Source organism: Enoplosus armatus, chromosome 20 (assembly GCF_043641665.1).
Source record: "Enoplosus armatus isolate fEnoArm2 chromosome 20, fEnoArm2.hap1, whole genome shotgun sequence".
Lineage (NCBI taxonomy): Eukaryota > Metazoa > Chordata > Actinopteri > Centrarchiformes > Enoplosidae > Enoplosus > Enoplosus armatus.
In genome coordinates, this window is record NC_092199.1 from 9245614 (window position 1) to 9270493 (window position 24880).

The 24880-nt window shown below is 39.3% G+C and overlaps 3 protein-coding genes across 4 annotated transcripts; 2 read left to right on the forward strand and 1 right to left on the reverse strand.

The window, feature by feature from the left end:
- The first annotated feature begins 160 nt into the window (after positions 1-160).
- casp7 (caspase 7, apoptosis-related cysteine peptidase) lies at positions 161-9233 on the forward strand. The gene is made up of 7 exons (XM_070926591.1): positions 161-259; positions 589-707; positions 3772-3923; positions 4022-4150; positions 5775-5950; positions 6294-6432; positions 6580-9233. The coding sequence occupies exons 2-7, from the start codon at positions 589-591 to the stop codon at positions 6804-6806; spliced, it is 942 nt and encodes a 313-aa protein (XP_070782692.1). The 5' UTR covers positions 161-259; the 3' UTR covers positions 6807-9233.
- A 961-nt stretch (positions 9234-10194) lies between these two features.
- Positions 10195-13013, reverse strand: LOC139303858 (E3 ubiquitin-protein ligase TRIM39). The gene is made up of 6 exons (XM_070927708.1): positions 12975-13013; positions 12741-12836; positions 11793-12020; positions 11637-11656; positions 10958-11100; positions 10195-10772 (listed from the first exon to the last, which is right to left on the reverse strand). Exons 1-6 carry the CDS (start codon positions 13011-13013, stop codon positions 10195-10197), a joined length of 1104 nt encoding a protein of 367 aa, XP_070783809.1.
- Positions 13014-14654: 1641 nt separating this feature from the next.
- LOC139303466 (pleckstrin homology domain-containing family S member 1-like) lies at positions 14655-24626 on the forward strand. Of its 2 annotated transcripts, XM_070927298.1 has the most exons (17): positions 14655-14698; positions 15113-15150; positions 15539-15636; positions 15737-15855; positions 16051-16185; positions 16984-17059; positions 17201-17230; positions 17888-17941; positions 18654-18719; positions 18850-18933; positions 19158-19201; positions 19305-19355; positions 19452-19577; positions 21253-21375; positions 22197-22292; positions 22598-22733; positions 22836-24626. In XM_070927298.1, the coding sequence occupies exons 2-17, from the start codon at positions 15126-15128 to the stop codon at positions 22914-22916; spliced, it is 1344 nt and encodes a 447-aa protein (XP_070783399.1). In that variant the 5' UTR covers positions 14655-14698; positions 15113-15125; the 3' UTR covers positions 22917-24626. The 2 variants fall into 2 exon arrangements, with proteins under 2 accessions (XP_070783399.1, XP_070783400.1); XM_070927299.1 differs by lacking the exon at positions 17888-17941.
- Positions 24627-24880: the final 254 nt, after the last annotated feature.

The window sequence follows — 24880 nt, forward strand, 5'->3', positions numbered from 1 at the left end:
GGATAAGCTGTGGAGATTTAAATGTGACTGTAACTGGTCTTTCCATGTTGATATGAATATCAAATGAGGCAGACCTGGGTGACGCAGCGCTCTGACGTAATTACGCACCTCAGAGACTTCCAGCTTCAACGTACTTTCACTTTCTCAAGTTTTCTAAGGAAAAGAAACTCGGTGAAAAGTGCGGAGAAGGAGAAGCGACCCACAGTCAACCTTTGAGCAGTAGTTAAAGTGACGTAGCATAATATACGAATAACAGAGTGTAAGTTCATGTTAACCTATCCGTCTCTAAATTTAAAATAGTTAGTAGTTTGTCGCTAACGCGTTTTTGCTAGCTCTTATATGCTAGCTAATCAGACACTCACCTAACAAGTTTGATTTAAACTGGTGTTTAAACTAGCTCTTAATTAGAGTTTAGCTAGCGTTATGTGTGTTTATACTGCTTGTAACCCGTTTGTCTAGCCGCCAGTGTTGACGTTAGCAGTGATTAGGAATAAGGAAATGACGCCAAGTTTAACGTTAGCCATAGTACAGTAAATTAATCAAACCGTAACGTCAAGCTAAAATGCAATACGCGTGTTATAACTGCAGATGGCTGGAGAACCTGCTGGGCCAACTGGACTTGGGGGTGAAGTGGGAGAAGAGGAACTGACGGGAGACGAAACAGACGCCAAGCCTGACCGCAGAGGGAGATTTCTTCTGTTTGGAAGGTGACTTCCTTTTCAGGGTACTCAATATATCTGCAGGGGAAACCCCATACATCCTTGAGGGGAGTCTGATCCATAAGGTTCACTAAATCACTTCAAATTGACTTTAGGAGACCATGTATAAGAATATGCATTTTCTTTTACTGTAAGCTTTCATTTTCAATATTACTCCCTCCCCAGTTAGTGGATGGGAATTTCAATATGGGAGTTCAACAAGATATGGGCTCTTTATCGTTATTTAACTATCATCTGTGGCCTAATATGTGTGTGTGATATTTTGCTGGTGATTCTGTTTCTAATTCATATGTGTGGCATTGAGAAGGCCTGGCATAACCAGATACGCATGATGTTTATTTGAGCACTCAAGTGCAGTTTATTCAGTTTTATTCTCCAGAAACAGAAATGAATGGTGCTTTATGTTAACAGCAAATTTAAATTTCTCTTATTATAATTGCACATTTTGTGGAAGTAATGGTTGTAAAACTATTGCTTTGGTGCTACCCCACTTCCATATAAACTAAATGTGCATATTTATCTACTCAAACAGTCACACCTTACAATAAGAAGAGATGGAAAAACTTAACACAACTGTGCACTTTCGGAAAGATCGACAATTCTTTGTACATGAAAGTGGCATTGGTTCCTCTTAAGTCTGAACTTATCAAAACTAACAAAAAAATGTCAAATGTATACCCTTGATTTGACACAGTAACCCAGTTTAGGCCTAATTAGTGTAATAGGGCAAGGCGCATGAAAGCAATCTTAAAATCAATTTCAGGACTGATGACAGTCCTCGAGTGGCTGCTCAAAATTAGACTGTACTACAATGGAGTCTAAAATTGTGGGTATGTAAATTCAGTATGATATCATTGTGTGTGAGTCCTTTCACAGTGTCTTGTGTTTGTTTTTTAAAAAGGAGGGAGTAGCCTCTGTTTATTCCAGTCTGACTCACAAGGTGGCACTGTGAACCTTTGTAGTGTATTTGTCAGCTGTTTCTCCCCAGACACACTAACCATAAAACAACAAAAGAAGCATTTTAGATTTTAAACAAATAAAAGTGCTTTTTCTTTTTAAAATTGAAATTAAAAAGACTATTAGTTAGCACAATTAGTTTAAATGCTGTATGCCTAATCTGCTGAATAGTATATGTTTTGCATAGCCAGTTAGTCATGGCTACGTGATAGCAAAAATGACCACCATATTTAGAAGTAGTACATAAAACTGATAGCACCCTATCTACAGTACGTTGTGTCTTTTTCATTGGAAGAAGGCCAAACAACAGAACTCGTGATCCCTCTTGAGTCATGCCTGCCATGCCACATCATCTGTGAAGGACTTGCGTTTAATATCATAAAGATTGTAATGATAACTGTCTGCATTTCTTGAACTGGTTGGGTTAAGGATTAATCTGGCTTTAAATCAAGATGGAAACTATGAATGACCGAGATTTCTCTTTAGTTATTTGTGGAAGGTGTTCAGCAAAGTGGCGATTTTCTTAGTAATGAATGTTTTTTAGTTGTATCCCTTCTTGTGCACCCAAAGTTGAGGTGGCACTCACAGTATGTATTTCGGTACAGGTGGATTCTGTGCCTGTCAGCAGAGGAGCAACTTGTTGCCCTGTCTGACCTCAGCAGGGAGCGAGGCGCAGGGGCCATTTGTGAATAGGCCTTTAGAAAGCACTGGTGTGGTGGCGAGGCTGCTGACTCAGGGGGCTCACAGTGCGCCGCCCCTGTCCTCAGCACCTGCTGGCCCAGTCAGGTCTCCATCCAGTACAGAGAGCATGTCAGTATCCTAGCACACAGCCAAAAATTAAGCTGCCAGGTCTGGAGGAACGTACTCTTTTGGGGGAAAGAAAAGAAACGAGACAAAACCAACGCGTTTCAGATGCAGAGTGGCGTAGCGCTTAATGACGAACCCAGGTAAGACAGACACAACCGCCTCGTATTCCTCTTCACCGTCCTCCTACCTGCTCCTCTTTCTGCCATGCCCAGCCCACAGCGAAACAGAGTTGCGGCTCTTTGCCCACCCTCACGCAATTGTTTGGTACAGTATGTTGGCACAATTTGGAGGTGGGAGGGGGGCTTCAAAAAGTTCTGGATCACATGTTTATTAGAACATGGCTGGGCTGCCTGTGAGTGTATGTGTATGTGACTGTTGGTAAGCAATGCTGTGTATTGTTCCCGTGCTCGAGTAAGTTGATGACTAGGCTCTTCTGGAACAAGCCTGGATTTTCTGAGCCCCCAATGGGCCACTGTTGGCTTTGCTATCTGGATGTATCTTTTAAAGAATGGAAATATGACAGGTCTGTGAGAATTGCCCCTCGTGAAAGATTTCTTCTCGCTCAATCTGCATTGATGTGGTTAGGATTTTTTAATATCTGCGCTACGTAAAATTGTTCTAGTTTCTTCTTTAACCCGATGGTGGATTACTGCGACTAAATTTGGCTTTGACGTTAATGCCTTATTTGAAAATGTATGTTCTCTTTGGTTTCTGAGTAAGTGGTTCAGGGTGTTTTCAGTTTCATGTGAGTTTTCCTTGCATTGGAAGCCTTGACATTTACTTATGTTGAAGTAACCGTTATGTGTAGAAACATTTTTGGCTTTAAAAACATGTTCTGTAAGCGTTAAGAATATTTTCTAGAAAACTTGCAAGACTCTGCCATGTAAGGTAAATGTTACCATTATGGAAGTTTTAACTGCGCCTATGGGCCTAATTTAAGAAAAGCAATGTTTTTTTTACTTCTAAGAGTTAGGTTTGGCTGTGTCAAGATTCATGATTCATGTAAAATTGAATGGCCTGCTCATTTGTTATTCTTTTATTCATTGTTATTTTCATTCTTATTACTAATGTTATTTATATGTTTGTTTTGTTTTTTTAGTTTTTTGTATAAGGTCTAAAAGACAGTAACGAAGGAATATTGTTATTCATGTGATCTGTGAAGTAGCAGTCTTTCAAAAGATCAATTGAACATTTTGCATTTGGTAAAGCTAAAAGATAAATAATGATGCGTGTTATAATGCTACCTTGAAGTGTTATTGATGATTGTGTTTCTCTCTGACTGTATTAGTAAGAAGAATAAGGATGGCCAGATGCGGGAGCAGGACTACTCTTCTGAAAGCCATTACAGAATTGTTTCACCAACATTCCAGTATAAGATGAGCCACCAGCGAGTGGGCAAGTGTATCATCATCAACAACAAAAACTTTGATGAAAAGACAGGTACTGCAAACACGTTTCAAACGCGTTGTATACCTAATTCAATTTTGCTCAATATTATTGCATAAATAGTATGTATTCTAAGCAGATTGTCTTGACAGGGATGAATGTACGCAATGGCACGGACCGAGACGCAGGTGAGCTGTTCAAATGCTTCAAGAGCCTGGGCTTCGATGTCTTCATCTACAATGATCAGACGTGTGAGAAGATGGAGCGTCTTCTCAGAGAGGGTGAGTAGTGAAGTCTTTCTGTGTTGGTGCTCAAGCCACGTATCACACTTTTCTCGCTCTTTCATGTGGGTACGTAACAATGTTGATGCCGATACAAATCCCAACAAATAATATATAGAGGAACCTTTTGAAAACAACACGGAAGCGTTTTCACAATGTTCCAGGAGGGTTTCTTTCATTCATACACTCATACTAGCTTCTTGTCACTTTTGTAAGATACACTTAACCAAAACTAATGCAGTCTAATCAGACGGTCCTGCAATGATTTCTACCTTCATGAAGGTTGTAATGTTCTGTTTTTGTTGAAACTATTTTTCGTGGTCATGTTGTGGTGCTGTTCAGTTGTATTGTGTTACATTGAGGGGCGTTTTCTAAGATTTAATCTGCTCACATTGATATAAAAGGAGCTGAACAAATAGCTCTCAGTGTAACACAATACAATTCAGCATTACCACTGTTTTAATATACATACAGTACAGTTATGTGCTAGTGAAATTGATTCCCTTTTAAGTTGAAGTGTGTACATGCACAAGTTCACATTCGTGACTGTTGTAGTATGTTTGTTTCTTAAAACTGCCAGGTCAGACAGCAGGCGGCGCTGTTGTAAAAGTTATTATGTAAATCCTACAGACGTTGCTGCCAATTTGGCCTAAAGATTTTGTGTCACTGATCAGAGCACTTACAGGTCCACTGGCTAGATTTCATGACAAGGTGTACAAATTACCTCTCAGGTCATATGTCCTTGGGAACACCAATTAACTTTCTTGTTTAATACGATATGATGTGACATTTTAATGGCTGCTGTTCTTTAGAATCTGCACACATTTTGTCCAGGTAGCAGTGAGGCCTGACGGTTTTATTTGGTCAGTTTCGATCTTGATTCAATTCTGTGTCCAAAGCAAGAAACCTTTACAACTACAAAATAAATGCCATGACATTTAGCATGGTTATTCAAGGTCCCCTTCAGATGAATTCTAATTATTTTGGTGACCCTTTGACCTTTTCCTCTCGTATCAATATCAGGCCATAATTTCCCATTAGTAGACAATAAATTTCAAAATCTAATAGACAGACTGTCATTAGGTTTAATCAGCACATTTGTGTTCGAACACTCGATCACTTTCCTCCAGTGCAGCCCTCCGACAACTAACTGCGAACACAGAACATCTCAGTATAGGCGGTTTGCTGTGCTGTTTTCTCAGCACATTCACGCTCCTAAAGGGAAGAACACCGCTTTAGGTCGAGCAATATGTGGAGAGGCAGTGTTTTCTTATAAGATATGAAAATAAGAACTAATTGGAATTTAAATAATGTACTAATAAAATTGAAATGAAAACATAATATATAACAGTCTGATATAGTGTTGTTATATTCCTACCTAGAAGCTGTATGTTTTAAACTTACTGTAACATTTTAAAGTACTTAATATTAACTTAATGGTAACTCATGTTTCATGTTACTCATAATTAAGTTTATTATTTAGTTGCAACCTCAAATTCTTCAAGAATCTGGACGTTAAAAGGGCTAAACAAACTCCAGCCTTATATTGCTCACTAATTGAAAAGCTTAATAAGGCCAGAGCCGACCTAAGAGTTGAGTGTTTGTTTGTGTGTGTATGGGTCAGCCTCGGAGGAAGACCATAGTGACAGCTCGTGTTTCGCCTGTATCCTGCTAAGCCATGGTGAGGAGGGCATGATCTACGGAACAGACGGAGCCATGCCCATCAAGACCATGACCTCATTGTTCAGGGGGGACATGTGCAAAAGCTTAGTCGGGAAGCCAAAACTCTTCTTCATCCAGGTACGAAGTTCTGACGACTTTCATTTAGAAATGACAGTGGGATGTGATTATGTAAGAATAATGTTATAGTTAATTAACTTACAGATTTGTGTCAAGTTCACCACTTTTGAAATGGTCAACTTAGGGGTTGAATAGCAAAAATATATAACTTGAACACTTGTTTTTGTTGAGAAGGCAGATTAAAATGGCTTTCACTTGCTCCCCACGGACTGATGATAGTTATTGTGTAAACTTTTGCCCATCTCAGCTTTTAAAAACAGTTAATTTTTAATTGCTTCACCAGGTCATCGTTGAGAAAGCTACTCAGGATCACAATGAAATGTCATTTCATTTACTTCACCAGGCTTGCCGGGGTTCCGAATTTGATGATGGTATACAGACAGATTCGGGTCCGCCAAACGATACCCTGGAGACTGATGCTAATCCAAGACATAAGATCCCTGTAGAGGCAGATTTCCTGTTTGCCTACTCCACTGTGCCAGGTAAACAGTTTAAAGTATATATTTTTTTATTGCCAAATAAATGAACGCTTGAAGTGAAAGCGTTTCTGTAACATACCTGTGCTGAATATATCAGTGAGCCGACACTTTGGAGCCACGTTTCAGGGCTGACTCATGTTGATTTTCCAGGTTATTACTCATGGAGGAACCCAGGGCGCGGCTCCTGGTTTGTCCAGGCGCTCTGCAACGTCCTCAATGAGTTTGGCAAACAGCTGGAGATAATGCAGATCCTGACACGGGTCAACTACATGGTGGCCACCAGCTTTGAGTCCTGGTCTGAAGACCCACGCTTCAGCGAGAAGAAGCAGATTCCCTGCGTGGTCTCTATGCTGACGAAAGAACTGTATTTCAACTGACCGCCAGCCTAACCGACCGTACTGTACAACACCACAGACTGACTGACTGACTTGACTTGACTGACTGTTTCAGGTATCGACTAAGCGTTCAAAGCATTCAGGGATGATTCAGGCCCAGCAGGACACTGCACATTTGGAGCACATGACATTTGTTCATGTGTAGTTGGGCCCGAAAACAAGCACTCTGTGAAAAAAAAAATATTTACAGTGGCACTCCTCGTTCATGTGTTGATGGTGAAACTTCTTCCTCTTCTTCAGGTTATCCTCCTAATAATGGCGTCACATTTGATCTGATCTTTTTTTGACAGGCATTGTGAAATATCCATGTTATTCTACCAGCCCGGAAAATTTGCTGCCAGTTTTTGTGGGTTTGGGGAATCATATCTGAATATGTGTCTCTCCATTTTCCAGCATTTGCAATAGATGTTGAAAGGAACTGTATAGGGTGGATAGGAGTCTTCGGGCTTAACGTAGCTCTTGCATTAATTACATGAAATGACTGAAATAATTGGTGCTCTGAGAGACGTCTCTCCAGAAAGAGATCATAAACCTGTCTAATGCAGTCCTATGCATCAGTCTTTTTGATTTACCTAATATGATTTTGCAAAAAAAGCCTAAATGAGGGCTCTTTTGATGCACTAGTTGGTCTATAGAAATCCCCACCAGGAAACTGTATAGAATGATTACAAACCCTTTGATTGCCATAGGAAAGATGAGGGAGCTGTTAGACGGGGGGGGGGGGCATCTGGAAAATGGATCAGATCATTTTCAGCTATCTGTGTTTTAATGTTTTCAGCTGTCAATTGTCAAAAGAAAGAGATAAAAGTAAAAGACAACACTCCTCTGAGCAGAAACATGTGACGGTGCTTTTTGCCAAAGGCTCAGTGTCTCAGCCTTCCTAGCACGTTTCAGTTGGTAGCAGCATGCTGGCATCCTCAGGTTCTTTAATGTCCCATGAAGTGGGTAAATGTAATGTTAAAGAATGTCATATACGTATGGCTAGGAAGGTGTGATCTTTTGCTGTGTAGTGATTAGTTCTACGAGATCTTGGGTCAAGTGCGTAGTATATAGTCCACTCCCATAAAATCAAGGATTATTTGCAATTTGACAGTTTTCTCAGCGTGATGTTGAAGACTTGCTCGTTGTTCAACCCCGAGTAAGTGAAGCTCATGTATTTGCACATGATCAAAATTACGCACTTGTCTTATTAGTCAGGGTCCAACAAATCAGATTATGAATTTCCCTTTCTTAATCTTTAAAGTAAGACATTCCTCTTTAATATATTTAACAGATAATACTATACATGCTGTTTTTTTTGCTGATTTTTACACCAGAAAGAGAACTTAAGAATGTCAAAAACTGTGTCATAAATTTGGGAAATATCATAGTGTAACGCTGGACTAGGGCCCAAAGCACAAATGCCACATCATTTCACTGTATATTAGTGTTGTACATTGTCATAACATAGATTACACTCTAGTAAGAGGTACCCAGCAAGGTCTTCGGATTTAGAAAGATTAAAAAACCCAAATCATAAAGAAAGGAATTAATTATATGTATATATACATTTTTAAGAATGTAGTGCACCTTGCCAAGTTTTTTAAAAACAATATTGCACAATTTAAATGAATTATTCTCATTGAGTTATATGGTAAAATCTGAAATATATATTTTGAATACAATAGACATTTGCTGATGGTCATTACAATTTACACAACGTCTGTTTCTGCAAATACGCTGTGTTATTGTCTCAAAGTCTGTCAATCACAGAGGCAGCTATTACTGGTGGTGACAAGTCTGAACATACACAATCCACATGTACACAGTACACAATCTCATTGTTGCTGCAGTGTTTTTACATCATGCACATGACTGCATGTGTCAGTAACTTGGGGGAAAAGTTCAGCAATAGCTTTAATTTGTCATTATATTTTCCCCTTTTCACTCCTTGTATTTTTTTTATCAGTTGTTTTTTTATTTTAATAACACTTTTACATAATATTTATAGTTGCCAGAAAGTGTGGGCGATACTGGCTTATGTTAGAGACATGTCCCATTCTTCACCCAGTGCACTTGTCCAATACAGCCACAACTCTTGAATCCTTTCGACACATGGATCTCTGATCAGTGATGTGGTGCCCAACCTGTGCTGAAAGAAGTGTTTGCTCCACTTGTTTTGGATTGAAATTGAAAGAGGGAACAATTTATTTTTATGGGTAAAATTTTAAATGCTTTCCGGTGTTAAATGCTGTTGTCCTCAGGAATATATTTGAAAAGATTTGGAAAAAATGAATGAATGAATTACATTGAAAGTATAATCTGGCCCATTTTTTTTATTTTATTTTGGGGCAATACCTTGTTTAAATAACTTCAAAACAGAGGAATGCTTATGTAAACATTTTATTGTATTAAACATAAGAGAATTTATTGTGTAATGAGTTGTGTGTCATTTTTGTTGCACATCTGTAAACACAGACTACATTGGAGGGCTGCTATTTTTTGTTTTTTAAGACAAAGAAGATGTTTGGAACATGGTAAATAATACTTTGAATGTCGCTTGAACAAATATTGAAGATACTAAAAACGTAATTGTTGAATTATTTTTAAATATGTCCCTAAGTTATACTACTACGTTTTTGGAATTTCATACTTCTAATAGTGGACAAATATTCTATATTTTCTTATTGTCAGCAAATATGAAAAGACCAAAACCAACAATGAATTGTAAGTATGTCTTATCTTCTTATTCTTCTGTGCAATAGAGCTCTATTTTTGTCTATAAACTATTAAAACACATCAGTGAGCCACATATACATGTTGCCTCATTATGATAAATATGGAAACTGTGGTTTATTTTGGGTCGAACGCACATACACCATTGTGCTGTTGTAAATATTCACTCAAGCACAGATGTGTATTACTCCACAGCTGAGAATAGTCCCCAACAAACGTGCTATTTATGACTGTTTGAGTAACATTTGATAAGAACTTTAGTGCAGCTGTTTTAGGAAAGTACTTGGTCTTGTTTTAAAATGAAACTATACATTTGTGACCGAGTTTTGAATAGGATCCAATGGGCTTGGAGCTGGGGCCACATGCAGGGTAGGGAAATTCAAAAGTTTTCAGAGATGGACTAATGCATTGTTGGCAAAGTTAACATCATGTTAACTTCGGTGTGTCCACTATAAAGAAAAGCATGAATGACTGGAATTGAACTACATGATCTGTGAATCTAAAATAGAGATACCCTTTAAAAATTCCTTTTGGCAAATTAGACCAGCCTGACACACAGTTTCCAGAGCTGAAGTTGTGTCACAATGTTAAGAATGTCAGATCAGGCAGCTGATGCCCCACATAGCAACACATGCCTGACCATTTCTGCCCCACCTCAAAGAATAGGAGCTGAACGGGACGCATCGCAGATCTTGAGGGACTTCCAGTTTGTGCCTTCGTTGTCATGACCAGGACATAATGCTTGATGTAGGATGTCGGTGAAGGTCCCAGCACAAAAGCAGTGGAGGGGGGTCATAGTATCAGCTCCTAGAAAGCACACCAAACCCCCAGGGAAGCTGCAGTACACCCCGATGCGAGTGAACTGTTTTCCTGCCACCAGAGGCAGCTCATGCTGGACACCACCATGCCAGGCTGAGTAGTCTCCATTAAAGTATTCCACACACCAAGACTCCTTGCCTCGGCCCAGCCAGGAGTCCTCCTCGCGGCCCTTGCGTGGGATGCTCGGGTAGGTGAGCCCCAGCTCCCAGTAGGTCTTCCCACTGACATCCACCTCCCAGTACTGGTGACCCTCGCTGAAGCCTTGCTGGCTGACTACATTTAGGGTGTTGTCAAAGCGGGAGGGAGTCTCTGGGACATCCATCCAGGTATCCGTGTAGGTGGCTGAGTCGCCTTTGGGAGAGATGATCAGCTTTGGGTGGGCAGTGTCAGCGTCAAGGACAACATCTGCAGCATCTGTGTGAAGAGACATCAGAAACACTCAGCGAAAGACTCTGCAGATGAGTTGTCATGTCCTCCCCACAAGCGAGACAAACACTCGACTTGTGGCATGTCCTAATTGACAGCAATTGTAACCTTTGACATAACTCGGAGCAAGACTCCTTCACATGCCAGTCTACAGTCTTTTTGCGTGAACTCACAGCTCTGAAACAGTTTCTTGGTGACAGGGACCTGGGACCTGATGAACAGCAGCAGGTTGATGGTAAGACTCAGTAGTTGTTCGCTCTTGAACTCATCCATCTGAATCAGGTCAGGGTCGGTCAACTTCAGAGTCTCAGATATTCTAATTTCAGACAAAACAGAGCCATGTAATGAAAAGTTGACTATATAACCGGAGGTGCTTGTAAATTCATCTACTTTTTGAAGGAATAATAACCCATGGTGTAACAGATTTCATAAATATACATCCATACACTGTATTCAAATATAAATAAAACTTAGAAGAACTAAGAGAAATATTAGGACAATTATGTATGGGAGTGTCAAATGATTTAATAAGCACTGAATCTAATTGCAATTTGTTGTTTGAGCATGATCACATTTTGTCTAAAAAGTGTTGGTTTGTCCTTCTGGTAGACAAGGAAGTGTTTATTTATTTTCAGTAATTGGGAAATGACTACAAGCGGTAAATAAAGTGTTCTAGGTACCCGGTAAATACCTTGACTTTCATGATTTCATCCCTTTGTTATTTCCTGATTGTCAAAAGAAAAATGTCTGGTATGTTTGGTAGCTGCTCATGCCCATCTGATCTATTATGGTTCCCTACTGTATGAGCTTCATCTGTCAAATGTGGGTATAATTCCTGAAATGTGAACATACCTTTTTTCTGTTTCAGTATTCTGTAGAAGACATAAAAAGAATACATCATGACTCATGTTGATACCACCAGAGAACAGCTTGAAATAAACAGTAAGACTGATTATATGCCTCATAAGTTGCATGGAATCAGAACTTTGAATTTGTCCTTGTGTTTACCTGAATGCCAGTTTCTTGTGTTTTCACCTCGGCACCAATGTTGGACAGTTTGCGGCCCAGTTCCTGAGTGAGGTGGTAGCAGTCCTCTATCCTCTCCTCCACCAACTTCTCTGTGGCCTCGTGCTCCGTGTCCAGCTGGGTCAGTGTGATCCGGAGATCCTCATCCAGAACCCGCTTCATGTCCTCGTACTTTTTCTTGATTTTCTCCTTCGCTGCGTTGGTCTTTTTCTGAGGTGAAAAGAGCCATGGGAGTTAAAAAGGCATTTGTATCTAAATGATTTGGTCTTTAGAAAAAGATGCAAATTACAAAGTCGATGTCTTCAAATAGCTTGTTTTGTTTTGTTTTTGATCAACAGTCCAAAACCCCAAACAATCTATTTACTATCACATAAGAAAAACAGCAAATCCTCACAACTAAAAAGGTGGAACTAAGAAGTGCTTGTTATTTTTGCTTGAAGAATAACTTGAACTATTAACTGATTGTCAATATAGTTGCGATTCATTTTCTGCCAAAAGACAAATCAATTAATTGACTATTATCATTTCAGAATACAGAATACAGTAGGTTAGTTTGGCACATGCAACAATTCAAGTATACAGAGTCTACAGAGTGCAATACATTAAATACAATAAATAAGGGGAAAAACTGCTTTGTTGACGGTAGAGCACAGGAAAATGGCATGCAGGGAGGAGCACAAAAAACAGAGAGGATACCAGATATGTGCAAAAGTGCCTTTCAGAATACATAACTAATTTAACCTTGAGGTGAATGTGCCACAGCAGCACAAGGACATGCTCTATGTTCCACCGCTGTTAGCTAAAATCAAGAAGCGGAGGCACTTAACAAACTAAACAAGTAAAAATAAAAGGTTGAACCTACAATTTGTACTGCGTTGTAGTTCCACTCACAACAGAACACTGTGTTTTTCAACCATATAACAGACTTACTGTTATCTCCACCTGCTTAGCCGCCAGCTTCTTCATCCTGTAGGCGATGGCATCTCTTTGTCTCTGCAGGTGCTGCTGATGTTTCAGAAGCATTTCCTTTGAGACCCAAACAGGCACAAAACACGAAGCAAATAGATCAAGACCCGAAGATAAATAGACCAAAGGCTAAAGGTGGTGAGTCAATAGCGTCATCTACTTTTCTTCTCAAAAAGAAACCAAAGTAGAAGGGCTTACTTCATTTGTCTTGGCCTTCCCTCCTACGTTGCTATCCATTTTCTGTTTAGAGGTGCAGATTAAACTTCGCCAACCAGTGACAACACCAAGAGGGCTTTTATAGGCCTGTCACCGATGTGAAGGCTTTGTTGTGGGGGGCAGGGTGGCCTTGGGATATCTGTCCTGGTGCTCTTGCAAGCACGTGCCTTGTTTTATTAAGGAGAGAACATGAATCTAAACTTTGAAGACAAGACAAAGCAAAAAGGTTTCAGGTGGAGAAGGGCAAACGGATTGGGCAAAGCGTCAGACTTGGGGAAGAGTTATTCCATGTCCTACTAAACAAGAAGCTCTATTTATACCGACCTCACACTGACCTTGATGTATGTATGAGTGTGTGTGTGTGTGTGTGTGTGTGTGTGTGTGTGTGTGCGTTGGTGACCTACATGCACATTTGAGGTAGTTTGAAAAGGTTACGAGACATTGATGTGTTTTTGTAGCTCATGGACGATTCACACAAATGCACAGAGTGACTGAAGTGACAGTTAAATTAGTCTCAGCCGCTGCCTGTTTAAAATGCTCACCATGATCCATATGACCTTTTACATGCATAGCACAAATGGCCCGTGCACATGTACAAGCAGGTCAAATGCATCAAAGGCAACTGGCTAACCCCCCATCTAATGACATCAAATTTCAGTCATGCTCACGTCACAGCACATGCACAGGATAAGCCTCAAATCTGCTACTTCCCCGTTATCCTGACACATGTCTCAACAGAGGACATGGAGGAAAAGAGGCCTCTATCTGAGTGCTACATTGACTGTGATCGCTCAGGCTGCCCATTTGCAAGATAATATCAGCATGAGGGAAGGCCCGAAACCGTCACTTCAGAGAGAGATTTGTCTTAAGAGCATGCGATTTATATGAAAAATCATCAATATATCATTTAATCGTCTAAATTTAACCTTCAGAAACTTCAATCAGAAAAGTTTCTCTATTAACTAGCCTGCATCTAATCCCTCTATTACTTCTAACAAAGCATGTGTTTATGCTCCAACTTCTGAATATTAGCCTTGTTATGAACATATACATACTTTAACCCCCCCCCGATATATACCCCACCACAGTTCTACACTTGTCACATTTTGCAAGGTTGATTTACATTGCATTTAAAATTTCAATGAATACGTTTGAGACAGACATATCTACAAATCACTTACTGATGATTTGGCCTCTTCAGAAACTGTTATTTATCCATTTAGATGGTTTTAAAACATACTGGAATTTAAGTGGTATCATGATTCATAATTCATTTGTCACAATCTATTTATGACAGTTTACTAGCTATAAATCATCTGATGTCAAAGGTTGGCATCAATCTTTGCTTTTTGTCTCTTGAATGTGACAATATCTTTTTTCACAAGGAAAATTCACCCCTGTAACCTTGTGTGCATGTATGTGTTTTTTTAATTGGTTTTAATTAGACCGCACATTCTATAATCGGCCTGTAATGTAATTCTTCCAGGTGAAATAAGTCACTTAAGAAAACCCTGCGTGAAATTCTGCAGCTGAACAACACAGCAGGTAGACTTATTTAAAAAAGTAATTGAAGCGAGGAACCAGAAACTCCAGTTCCCAGTGTGAATGTCTTTGCCAAGTACAGGAAAACATCCAGCTTCCTCATGCAGTAACATTACTGTCAAAGAGAGCGAGGTGAGCAGAATCTCCCAACAGGTGCTCCACAGGTAAGAATATTATGTTGTTTTTTATTCTTTTCATTTTTCCTGTTTAGAACCAGTGTATTGTATGAAGCGAACAATGAATATTATTGAGTTTAAACATTTCTGAGATGCTGTGAACTTATCATTTTTTATTATGTTTTAATTACTGCGCATGTGCCTTTACAGGCCTTTGAATCAATAATAAGTATAAACATACAATCTCAATTATTTTTCTCACACATGTACACTTGCAGCTTCACATGGCTTCTGTTTATGAATAGAGCTCTTAATTCGCGCTCTGCTTTCTCAGAGCCATGAGGCTATTTTTAGACCCTACATTGTTTGTTTGACTATTTCAAGGTTGACTATTTCCTTCTGGATATATTATTACAGTGACAGAGACAGAGACTGATAGATTCCTGTGTTATTTTTGTTTAGGTGTGGTGTCACAATGCTTAAGAGCCAGAAGAGCACAGGTAGTGTATCACATCTGGAAATCTGCTTTATGGTTTGATTTAGGTGTTTGTAATTATTTACTGGTATTCTGGTGCTGTTTATGGAAAACCTGTTTTTACAATTGATACTGTCAAGTCACAAAAGATTCATATGACAAAGAAACCTGGAATGTGCTAATGTACCAATATACACTCATTAATAGTTTGGGGAGCTTTAGTCACTTAGTCCTTTGTTTAAACTTCTTTCTGTAACAAAGTTATTTTCAGTTACTCATTACTACGTCTCCCTCGATAAATCCTGTGCTGGTTTTCCGCAAATAGCACCTACAGGAAAAGAAAGTGGCAGATTTCTGTTAAGAAAGATTCAAGGAAATGAGAACAAAACAAAAGGCTTTTGTTTTGCCCGCAGGTGGGAGTGCGGTGTTCTACAGACCAGCTGGAGTTATCAATGAAATAAGATCCGGGTACCTGTTCAAGTCTCCTCCCCCAAAGCGGTTGAAAACAGAGGTGACAGAGTTAGCACAATGGATGCAATATATTGCAGCTTTTTATGAGTGTTTTCTTTTTATTACATTTCAGTATTTATTTCATCATGTTTCTCCTGCAGAAATCATGGAAGAAGCGGTATTTTGTGCTGTTCAAAATCAATGAACAAGAATATCATCTGAAGTACTACAAGAGTCCAGAGGAAAAGGACAGGCCACTTGGAGGGATAGACTTATCACAGTATGTTCTCACAAAGCACATAAACCAATCTCTTTATGAGTCTGTGAGCATTTTCTTTCTCATTTCACAGAGCTATCTTTTATACAATACACCAAATCCATTCATAACTACTTCATGTATTTATTAGCTCTTAAATGAAATAACGCTGTTAAACCAGGTTTTCTAACATCTGTGTCATTTGTATCCCTCTGTCAGTATCTCACTGTTATATGTGAGCCCTCAAAACCACCAGAGATGGGGTTGGGTCCAGAAGTGCTTCAAGTGCTCCCCATCCTGTGTGCTCTACATGAGGGCTGCTGACCGGGACTACTTCCTCGTCGGGGAGAGCAGGTGAGTCAGCTGGTTTTTACAGGCGATATAAAGCACTGAGATGGAATTTATAGCTTCTTCACCAACTTCCATGTATTTTACTTCACTCCTGGCACACCACACTCAAGATATATACACAAAAATGTCTTCATACTTCTACTCAACAAAACACTTTGATAAATAAGTAGACGTATGCTTGAGCAAGGGATGTGTGGGAATGATGAATGTCAAAAACTTAATCTAAACTCTTAATTAAAAGCCTGTTAGCAATTCTGTGTAACATTTCATCATGGTTTATCTGTGTATTTTTCAAAATATAGTTCAATGCTCTAACCAAATCTAATTTATTTGGATAGTACAGAAATGCAGCCATTCAAATCAGTATACATTAGGATTTTGTAATGGCAATGTGCAGGTAAACAGTCCCAGATACATGGATTGCATTCATTTGAAAGCCTGTGATTGTGTAACCAAGATTCAGGCCACAGCGGGGGTTGGCAAATCTTTCTCTCAAGGCCCCCACTGACACTCTCACTGTGCCTCATAAAACACGTCCCCCTGCCCATCACACCATTTACTATTTCAGGAGTTCAAACAATCAAAAAGAAATTATGATGTGTCTTTCCTGTTTAGTAACAGTCTATCAGCTGATAATGGCTTTGCCTTCCACTCTGCTCAAACCAAATTGTTGCTACATGTCACTTTTTCCACTCTATGTTTGGATTGTGGAATTGAATCTTAAAGTAATTACAAACAGTTTTGTCAAAGCCATAATTTGTGGAGTCTAAAAATTAAGCTTTATGCCCCTCTTGTTTTTAGCGAGGAAGTGGACGGCTGGTTCTCTGACCTGTTTGACGCCCTGAAAAACCGGCCACATAAATTTATCACTTCAGAGGTACATTTAGATTTTCGGTCTTTATCACATTTTGTAACAGCTTATGGAGACCAAGCATCTCTTGCATTGCACTGTTTCGTATCTATCATGTTTGTTTACCAGCTATGTGACTGACAATATTCTTTTTTTTTTTTGCCAAAGGAAATGTCTGATGGGCAGCCAACAATTGAGGTAAATATTTAAAGTCTGTTCCTCATCTGTTGACCACAAACCACATTAAAAGAATAGTTCAACATTTGGGAAAATACATATATTACAAAGATGGATCCCAGCTAGCCTAGCTTAGCAGAAAGACTGGAAACAGGGAGAAACAGCAAGCCTGGGTAGGTAACAGATTCCACCTAGCAGCACCTCTAAAGCTCACTACTTAACACCTTATATATCTTGTTTTTGTTTATATCTTGTCCTCAGTGTAAAAACTACAAGTAGTGGTTTTACTGGGGAGTATGTGCTGAACTATTACATGGCTGGGAGTAGTTGCCAGCCAACCAGGAGACTCCAGGAAGGTCTCCAGATGTTGTTACCTTTTAACAGAGCCAGCATAACTGCTTCCACCTGTTTCCAGCCTTTGTGCTAAGCTAAGCTAACAGACTGCTGGCTGTAGCTACAAATTCACCAAGTGGTATTAATCTTCTCATCTAACTCATCCAACAAGTTTCTTTCTTCTTTCACTCCAGAAAATTGACTTTGCTACACTTCAAATGCTCAGTCTAAATTCCCTCAGTGTCCCTGGAGAATCCAACAAGCAACTGGATTCTATTAACCGTGCATATCAGTCAATGCTCTTGTTTGACTTTTGAAAATAGACTTCTCTTCCTGTTTTACCAGGTTATTTCAAACCCCATTGTGCGGAAAAAGAATTCCGCCGCTGTGCCTGAAAAGGTTTGTCCATAATGTTGCAACTGAAGCTCTGCATGAATTTGGCGACCCTTTCTAAATGCATACGTCCTGTCAATCTGATACTAACTCAGATGCATCAGACTTTCCTTTGTGGGAATCTATTTAATGTGTGGATTCTTTTTTTGTGTGGGGAAAAAAAACTCTATTTAGTCATCGCTTTAGAGATATCCATGGGGCTCTCACTGATGTTGCAATACCAGTGTATACTGTGTGTCAGGCTATGTTTTTTCTGTTGTCATGATTTTAATCTGCTGTATTCGGCAGTTCAGTGCCAGAAACTAAGACTGACGTCACTCATAAAATGTAAAAATGATTTCTTAAATATCACCCCAGGTGAATTTATGGCAGCTTGTTTTCAGTTTTGTTGTTCAGGTGAAATTTGGGTAAATGTTAGTGAAGTGCCCCTCAAAAACTGCTCTTTACTGACTCACTGTTACATGACACCTTTAGGTATACCTTAATATACCCACAAACTCAACTATATTAGGTTATACCCAACTGTATAACCACTGCATGCGACCCAGGGACACTGAGTTGAATGGGCTGAAAGCAACACATACTCTGCACATTTTTACTGGGACTGTCTCACTTCTCAACTTTCTGCTGTCAGAATAATGTGGAAAAAATAATTTAATCACATAAATATTGTTACACATGGGTGCTTTAATGTGTCTGCGTTTCTTTCCTTTTTCAGCCAGCTTTGAAAATACGGTCCATGTCTGATCCGTCCCCAAATGCTTTGGATAACGACGCTGAGAAGGTGCAACATCTTTGGCAAAACTGTTTGTAATTAGGAAACACACATCTAATTCAAATGACTTCTTTTTCTTCATTCTTTAAGAGATTTGTTTGCACATAGAATGTCATGTTGCTTTCTCATTGGCCTGCAGGATGAAAAGTATTCCAAAAGACCTGTATCAGAGCCGGTGAATCCAATCTATGACTATCCGAGACCCTTCTCAAGACAAACACAAGTAGGGCTGCAGCTAACAATTATTTTCCATTTCGATTAATCTCACAATTATTTTCCTCGATTGATCAATTCATCAATTTGTCTATAAAATGTCAGACAACAGGGAAAAATGTTCATTACAGTTAATAATTTGTCAATGGATCTAACTTAGCTTTCAAATTGTGATGTACAGTAACTAATAATATTTTTTTTTCTCTTTATTTCTTCATAAATGATGTGAAAAAGGTTGGGGAAAATCTTGCGACACGTCGCAGAAGCATGGACTCAATGTGAGTGTTAATTACTGTCTATGTGGCAATGTGTTGATGTGATATATTTGATTATTTTCAGTATTTAATATTCTTTGTTATTTTGACCGTCTGTCTCTTGTAGATATGAAACAATGAGAGAAGTTAGACATAATGAACAACTGGCTCAGGCGGCGTAAGTTTGAATCATGGAGTGACTGAAAAACAACTCATCAATAATTTTTGATTTTTGTTAAAACTGAAAGCGGTTCATTGTGCCAAATGCCTCCAGGGACAATGAAGTTCAGGAGGTTACCAAAGGTACCCTGATGCGGTCTGTCACTCAGGTCTTTGACAAGCTGAAGACGCAGATTTCCCCACTCCCTTCGTTCAATGAGGAGGCAGCCTCTGAGGACAGGTAGGTCTCAGATTAATTGCCGGCTAGTTTTCCTTTCTGTGGGCCGTGTGTGTATTTTTGTCTTTTCACTCTGTCTTCAGTGTCAGCGCCCTTTTGCTCTTTGTGTAACATGTTTTGTCAGTGCCCTAGATACCAAAATAGCTCACTCATCAGAGGTAACCACGGCCTCATTGGCTCAAACCGCCTAGACTGACAATAACGGGGGGGTTTACAGCACAAAACTGCTGACACTCAGGGATCAGTCAAGAATCTAAGAAGCACCTCAGAGCCTGTTTAGCCACTTACGTGCTCGACTACATGAGACATATCTTTTAATCTTGTGAAGCAAGAACAAGATGGCACTGATCATCATCACACAGTTATATACAATTGAGCCATGAACATTCGACCTTGTATAAACTGAACTTGGTCTTATAGGTCTTTCATTAGCTAATAGTAGCTAATGTTTCCTGATATTAGTCACCATAAGCCACTAGTCATACCAGACCAGGTGAGGCTTTAGCTGAAAAAAACCCTTTGTGTGATGAAATGAGAAAGGGTGTGTTGTAATTCATATGAATCCACTTTTCATTTGGAAGAGGAATGATGTGCTACTTCCTCTTCCTCCTAAAACCACACTGCACACTTCAGAGTAATTACTTGTGATGCAATTGTGTATTTGACTGCTAAAAATGATGATGAAACAAACTGTACACCCTGCGCATATTTTCATAACCTTATCATTGATGATTAACGTATTGTTATTACATCTGAGATCGGAGGAGGTTTACTATCAAAAAAAACATTTATCTGTATGTTTGTTGCTCAGAGAAGTAGCAGGGCTACAAGGCATTTTCAACACTGACAATGTTACTGTGTGAATCCGACTTTCAGTCTATGTAGCGTGTCAGACCTTCTGGCATCTCAGGGAGGGCAGGTTTTAGTCAATCAGATTCGACCATTGCGTTAATCACCAACACAGCAGGTGATTAATGATATCCACATTGTTCGTGCCTCTCCCAGCTGTTTCATGCCATCATCTCCTGTATGAAAATACTCTCTTCTGCTGTTTATTTTCCTAAATTTGCTATAATACAAAACTGTGTGATAGTTCTGCCTTTCACACTCATGTCTGGTTTCTTTCAAAGTGGCCAACTGCTGCGCTGCCACACTGAAGCACATCTTCTCCACTACATTTGGCATATGGGTCAAAAGACTCATTTCCAAAGTGTCTCCTAATAAGAATTCCTCTTGCGCCTCTGCAGTGATTTGGGAATTATTTGCTTCTCCCATGCTGCTTTTCTGAACTATTTTTAAAAAATCTCAAGACATCTGGTCCCCTTTCTGTATAACTGAGAGACCTCTTCGGTTTTTGGAATGTACAATGCTCTTTAACCCTCTTTTTAACCATTTCTTCTTCCTTTTATTGTCGTTATTTTCTGCCACTTGGCCAAATGTGGACTTCTGTCCATCCAAGACTTCTAATGTAGTGCCAAAATCTGTTGTTATGCTATCTGCCTGTGGGTCAGCCCACTCCACAGTGCCTGCAGACTCAGATGGTGTTCTTCTTCTGTCTCATTTTGTACTCAACATAAAGCGTTGGCCTTGGCTCCTGCTACATGAGAGCCTGAATGTAACTGAGACGTGTACCGAGATCTGATGTTACATTCCCTCATGCTGTCACTTGCTTTTGCAGAGAAGAAACGCGTCTGACTTCAGACTTCAGCAGCAGCTCCAGCGACAACGGTGCCATCTCTCCTGTAGGGATGCTGGAGAGACAAAATGTGGACGAACTGGAAAAACAAAGCTCTACTGAAAGGTGAGATTGCAAAGTGAATCCAAAAAAATATCTGCTAAGTGGGCACTATTGTTTGAATTTTGGGGCCTCTTTTGTAATAAAACAAACTGAACACACTAGAAAGAGGGACATTTTACGTGGGATGTGATGACGTTAGCATGAGTACTCTCATTCAACAGTGCTCTACTTGTAAATAGTGCAAGGAGACACCCCGTCCGTGCTGTTGCCAGTCAAAAAGTCAAAAAACAGTTTTGTAATGGTTACAGAGAACAAATTAAAAAAAGACATCGCCACATTTAAGGTGACTCAGTAAAATAAATAAGCAGAGAGGATTGCTGGAACCAACGCTGACATGTTGCTGGACTGGTTAGAGTGGTTTCAGAAGGTTTCTGCAAGCACAAGCTGGTATGATGATAGTTGAATAATAATAAGTAGTACAGACATTAAACATTAGCAACTCAGGTGAGTTTGCTGCCTGAATTTAAATGACTTGTTCAAAGAAAATGAGAAGTCCTTATCTAGACAGACACTCATGCCACTATAATGGAGGAAGGAGGCAATAATAACCATACATTTCTGCTTTTATGTGCTTGTTCATTCCCAAGCAGACAAAATGTCGCGCCTTTGAATGTTGGTTTACTAACTAAGATTTACTCAAATTAATAAGCGACACAAACATTAACTTCTAGAACTCAGGAAAATATTTTCTCTTATAATTCTTCAAAGTGAACTATTTCGATTGCCTTGGATGTCAAGATTTAGACGTATTTCTCTCCTAGCATGTCAAAATATACACAATACCATTAAATAAAGCTTTTGTTGTCTTTTGTTTTTCTTTCTAGCCTTGACATCATCACCCCAGAAGAGAGAGATATTGAGGTTGGGCAGGCAGATTTGAAAAAGCACCTGACACTAACAGAAGTGGATGGGAAACCAAGGTAAGCTTGTCTATGAAATAGGACCACTTGCCTCATTGTGGTATTGTTGCTGGACAATACAAATGTTAAAAGAGAGGGCCCCTATAATGGTTAGTACCAACAGGAGGAAAATATGGCATTATTGTCATCTTGACATCATCATTCACATAAAACAGAATCCGTACAAGAGCCAGACGTTTGCCATGTTATGGAAATACAAATGAAATACAAAAAAATTAAAGCACAAATGTCAAATACTGTTTGAATTAGAGTTACAGACTGAATCTAAAAAGCAGAATATGTGTTTGTGTGTGTTTGTGTCACAGTGTGTCTGGCTGGAGAGGCCAGCCGCAGTCAGTGTGCCTGTTTCACAAAGGAGAACAAATTCTGGCCATTAATGACCTGCACGCCGGCAGCGTGGACGAGTTCAACATGTATCTCAGCAAGTCTCTCAAGAATGAGGTATGTTCATGAACGTACCTCATTCTTACACATTCGTACACATTGTCCGTGTCCATGATACTTGATGTGTTCATCTGAGAGGTCGATTATTTCTCTTTTCAGGTGAAAGTGACCATCCTGCGTCTGCCTGGATGCCCACCTCTGCATTCGCCAAACTGTCCCTGCAGTGACAGGCCAAACTGACCATTAGAGACTATGGAGATTAGAGAGAATGTTACTTCCACTGTATGTCACTGTAGGCACTGCCTTTCTGTTGATGGTGGGTTTGTACCATGTATTGACCACTTTAGACAACTGACAGTATTTTCCCAGGGCTGTGGGCACAGATCCTAATGATCTGTCACTCTACTAGTTTGCTCAATTTTAAAGAAGAGCTTAAAATGGAGGTTAAATCTCACACACAATGACTCACATTTTATGTAAAAGATCAAATGTATTTTAGAGACCGAACACTTAAAACTACAAGTCATTGTGTGTAAACAATGACTTGCAGTTTTCTCAGAGCATGATTTACGTACTAAATTCATTGTGTATTGTATTTACTGTAGATAAGATGTTTTTAAAAAGATGTTCTCAAAAGTTGTTCCTGGAAGGAAACCAAAGGCAAATTATTTACTGAAACATATTTCCTCTTACTGCCTGTATGATGCCAAAACAGGGCATATCTTATCCTGGACCCGGGATGTGTTCACAAGATAAAGTTGAATTATGCAAGGCATGTGGTGCAAAAAAGGTGCAATATTCACAAAGTTATTGTATGTAGACCTACTATTAAACAACTATGTTTTTACACCAAACTACTAATAATCAAAATGAAGGACAAAACGAAGAACACTATTTTTAATAGTTAACTTTAATCAAAGATGAAAAGAAGCAACAGCATTTATAAGTGGTTTAGAGAACATGAAGATGATGTGGGGCACAAAACGCTCTGAAGCAAAATTAATGATCCCAAAGACATTTTGAAAAGATTTCCAATGTCGGCATGAATATTCAAACGACTGCAACATGAGCAAGAGTGAGTACTGAGTTGCATGACTAGTGTGAATGTCAGCAATGCTGATTAATTACCAGTTTGCTCAGTATGCGACACCTATGATAACATTTCTTTTGTAAGCCATACCCGTTTAATGACGCTGTCTCGAGAGCACAAAAAGAAGGGTGCACTGTATGTCTTTGTTACTAATGTAAGAAGGCCGACATTCATCCAAATTTAAACTTTGTGATCTCCAGAATGTTTTGACAGTGATTGAAAGCGGATGAATAACAAAAAGATTTAGGAAGAAGGTGGTATTTCATGTCGTCCACCTCGGGGACAGTCCGGTGAATTAATATGCCGACAGAATGGCGTTGCACCTCAGGCCATGATTCACTTATTTCTCTCTGATTTGAAGCAGAAATGGTGACTCAGACAGCCATGGACACTTTGCTGAAATGCAGTTTTAATAAAACTTGAGAAGATGGGGTTTTAATCCTTTTTAAATTATGTTCCACTCCTGTTTTTTATTATGTTCACTGACCCAATGTCCACAGAGGGCGAGGACAAAGCTCTACACTCTTAACATCAAATAATATTATCTGCCATTGTTAATAGTCAGACGAGTCCTTTTCCCATGCCGTCGTATCAGCCTTTCCGAGGTTCATGTTTCAAGTTTTAATGGAGCTATTAAACAGATATGAGTTCTGACAAAGAAATGATTCAGGACATTTACTTGTTTAAAGTCACTCTTCAACTGTGATGCACGAGCTGTGCTATATTATAAATACGCTCTATTATAAAAACATGCATCCTTTGCAAGGGTGCAGCACATGCAGGTTGCATGGAGCCACTGAATCTGTGTTTTATATGTGAAATGATTATGAATAAATTTTACCAGATTGTTAAAACACTGACCATTTGTTTTTCTTCAACAGCCTTTTTTATTTCTTGGACTGAGGAACGTAAAATTACACAGCACATAAAACAGAACAGGCTGCGGACTTGTTGCTAAAACTAAGCAACATAATTTGATTATTTCCCTTTGCTTTACTTCCAAAATCCATAAAATTACATTTAAGCTTCTTATCTGAAGCACACACTGCAAATTAAAGCTCCATTGTTTAGCTTCATGTTGGCATTTCAAGAGTCCTGTTAAATAAGACACCTG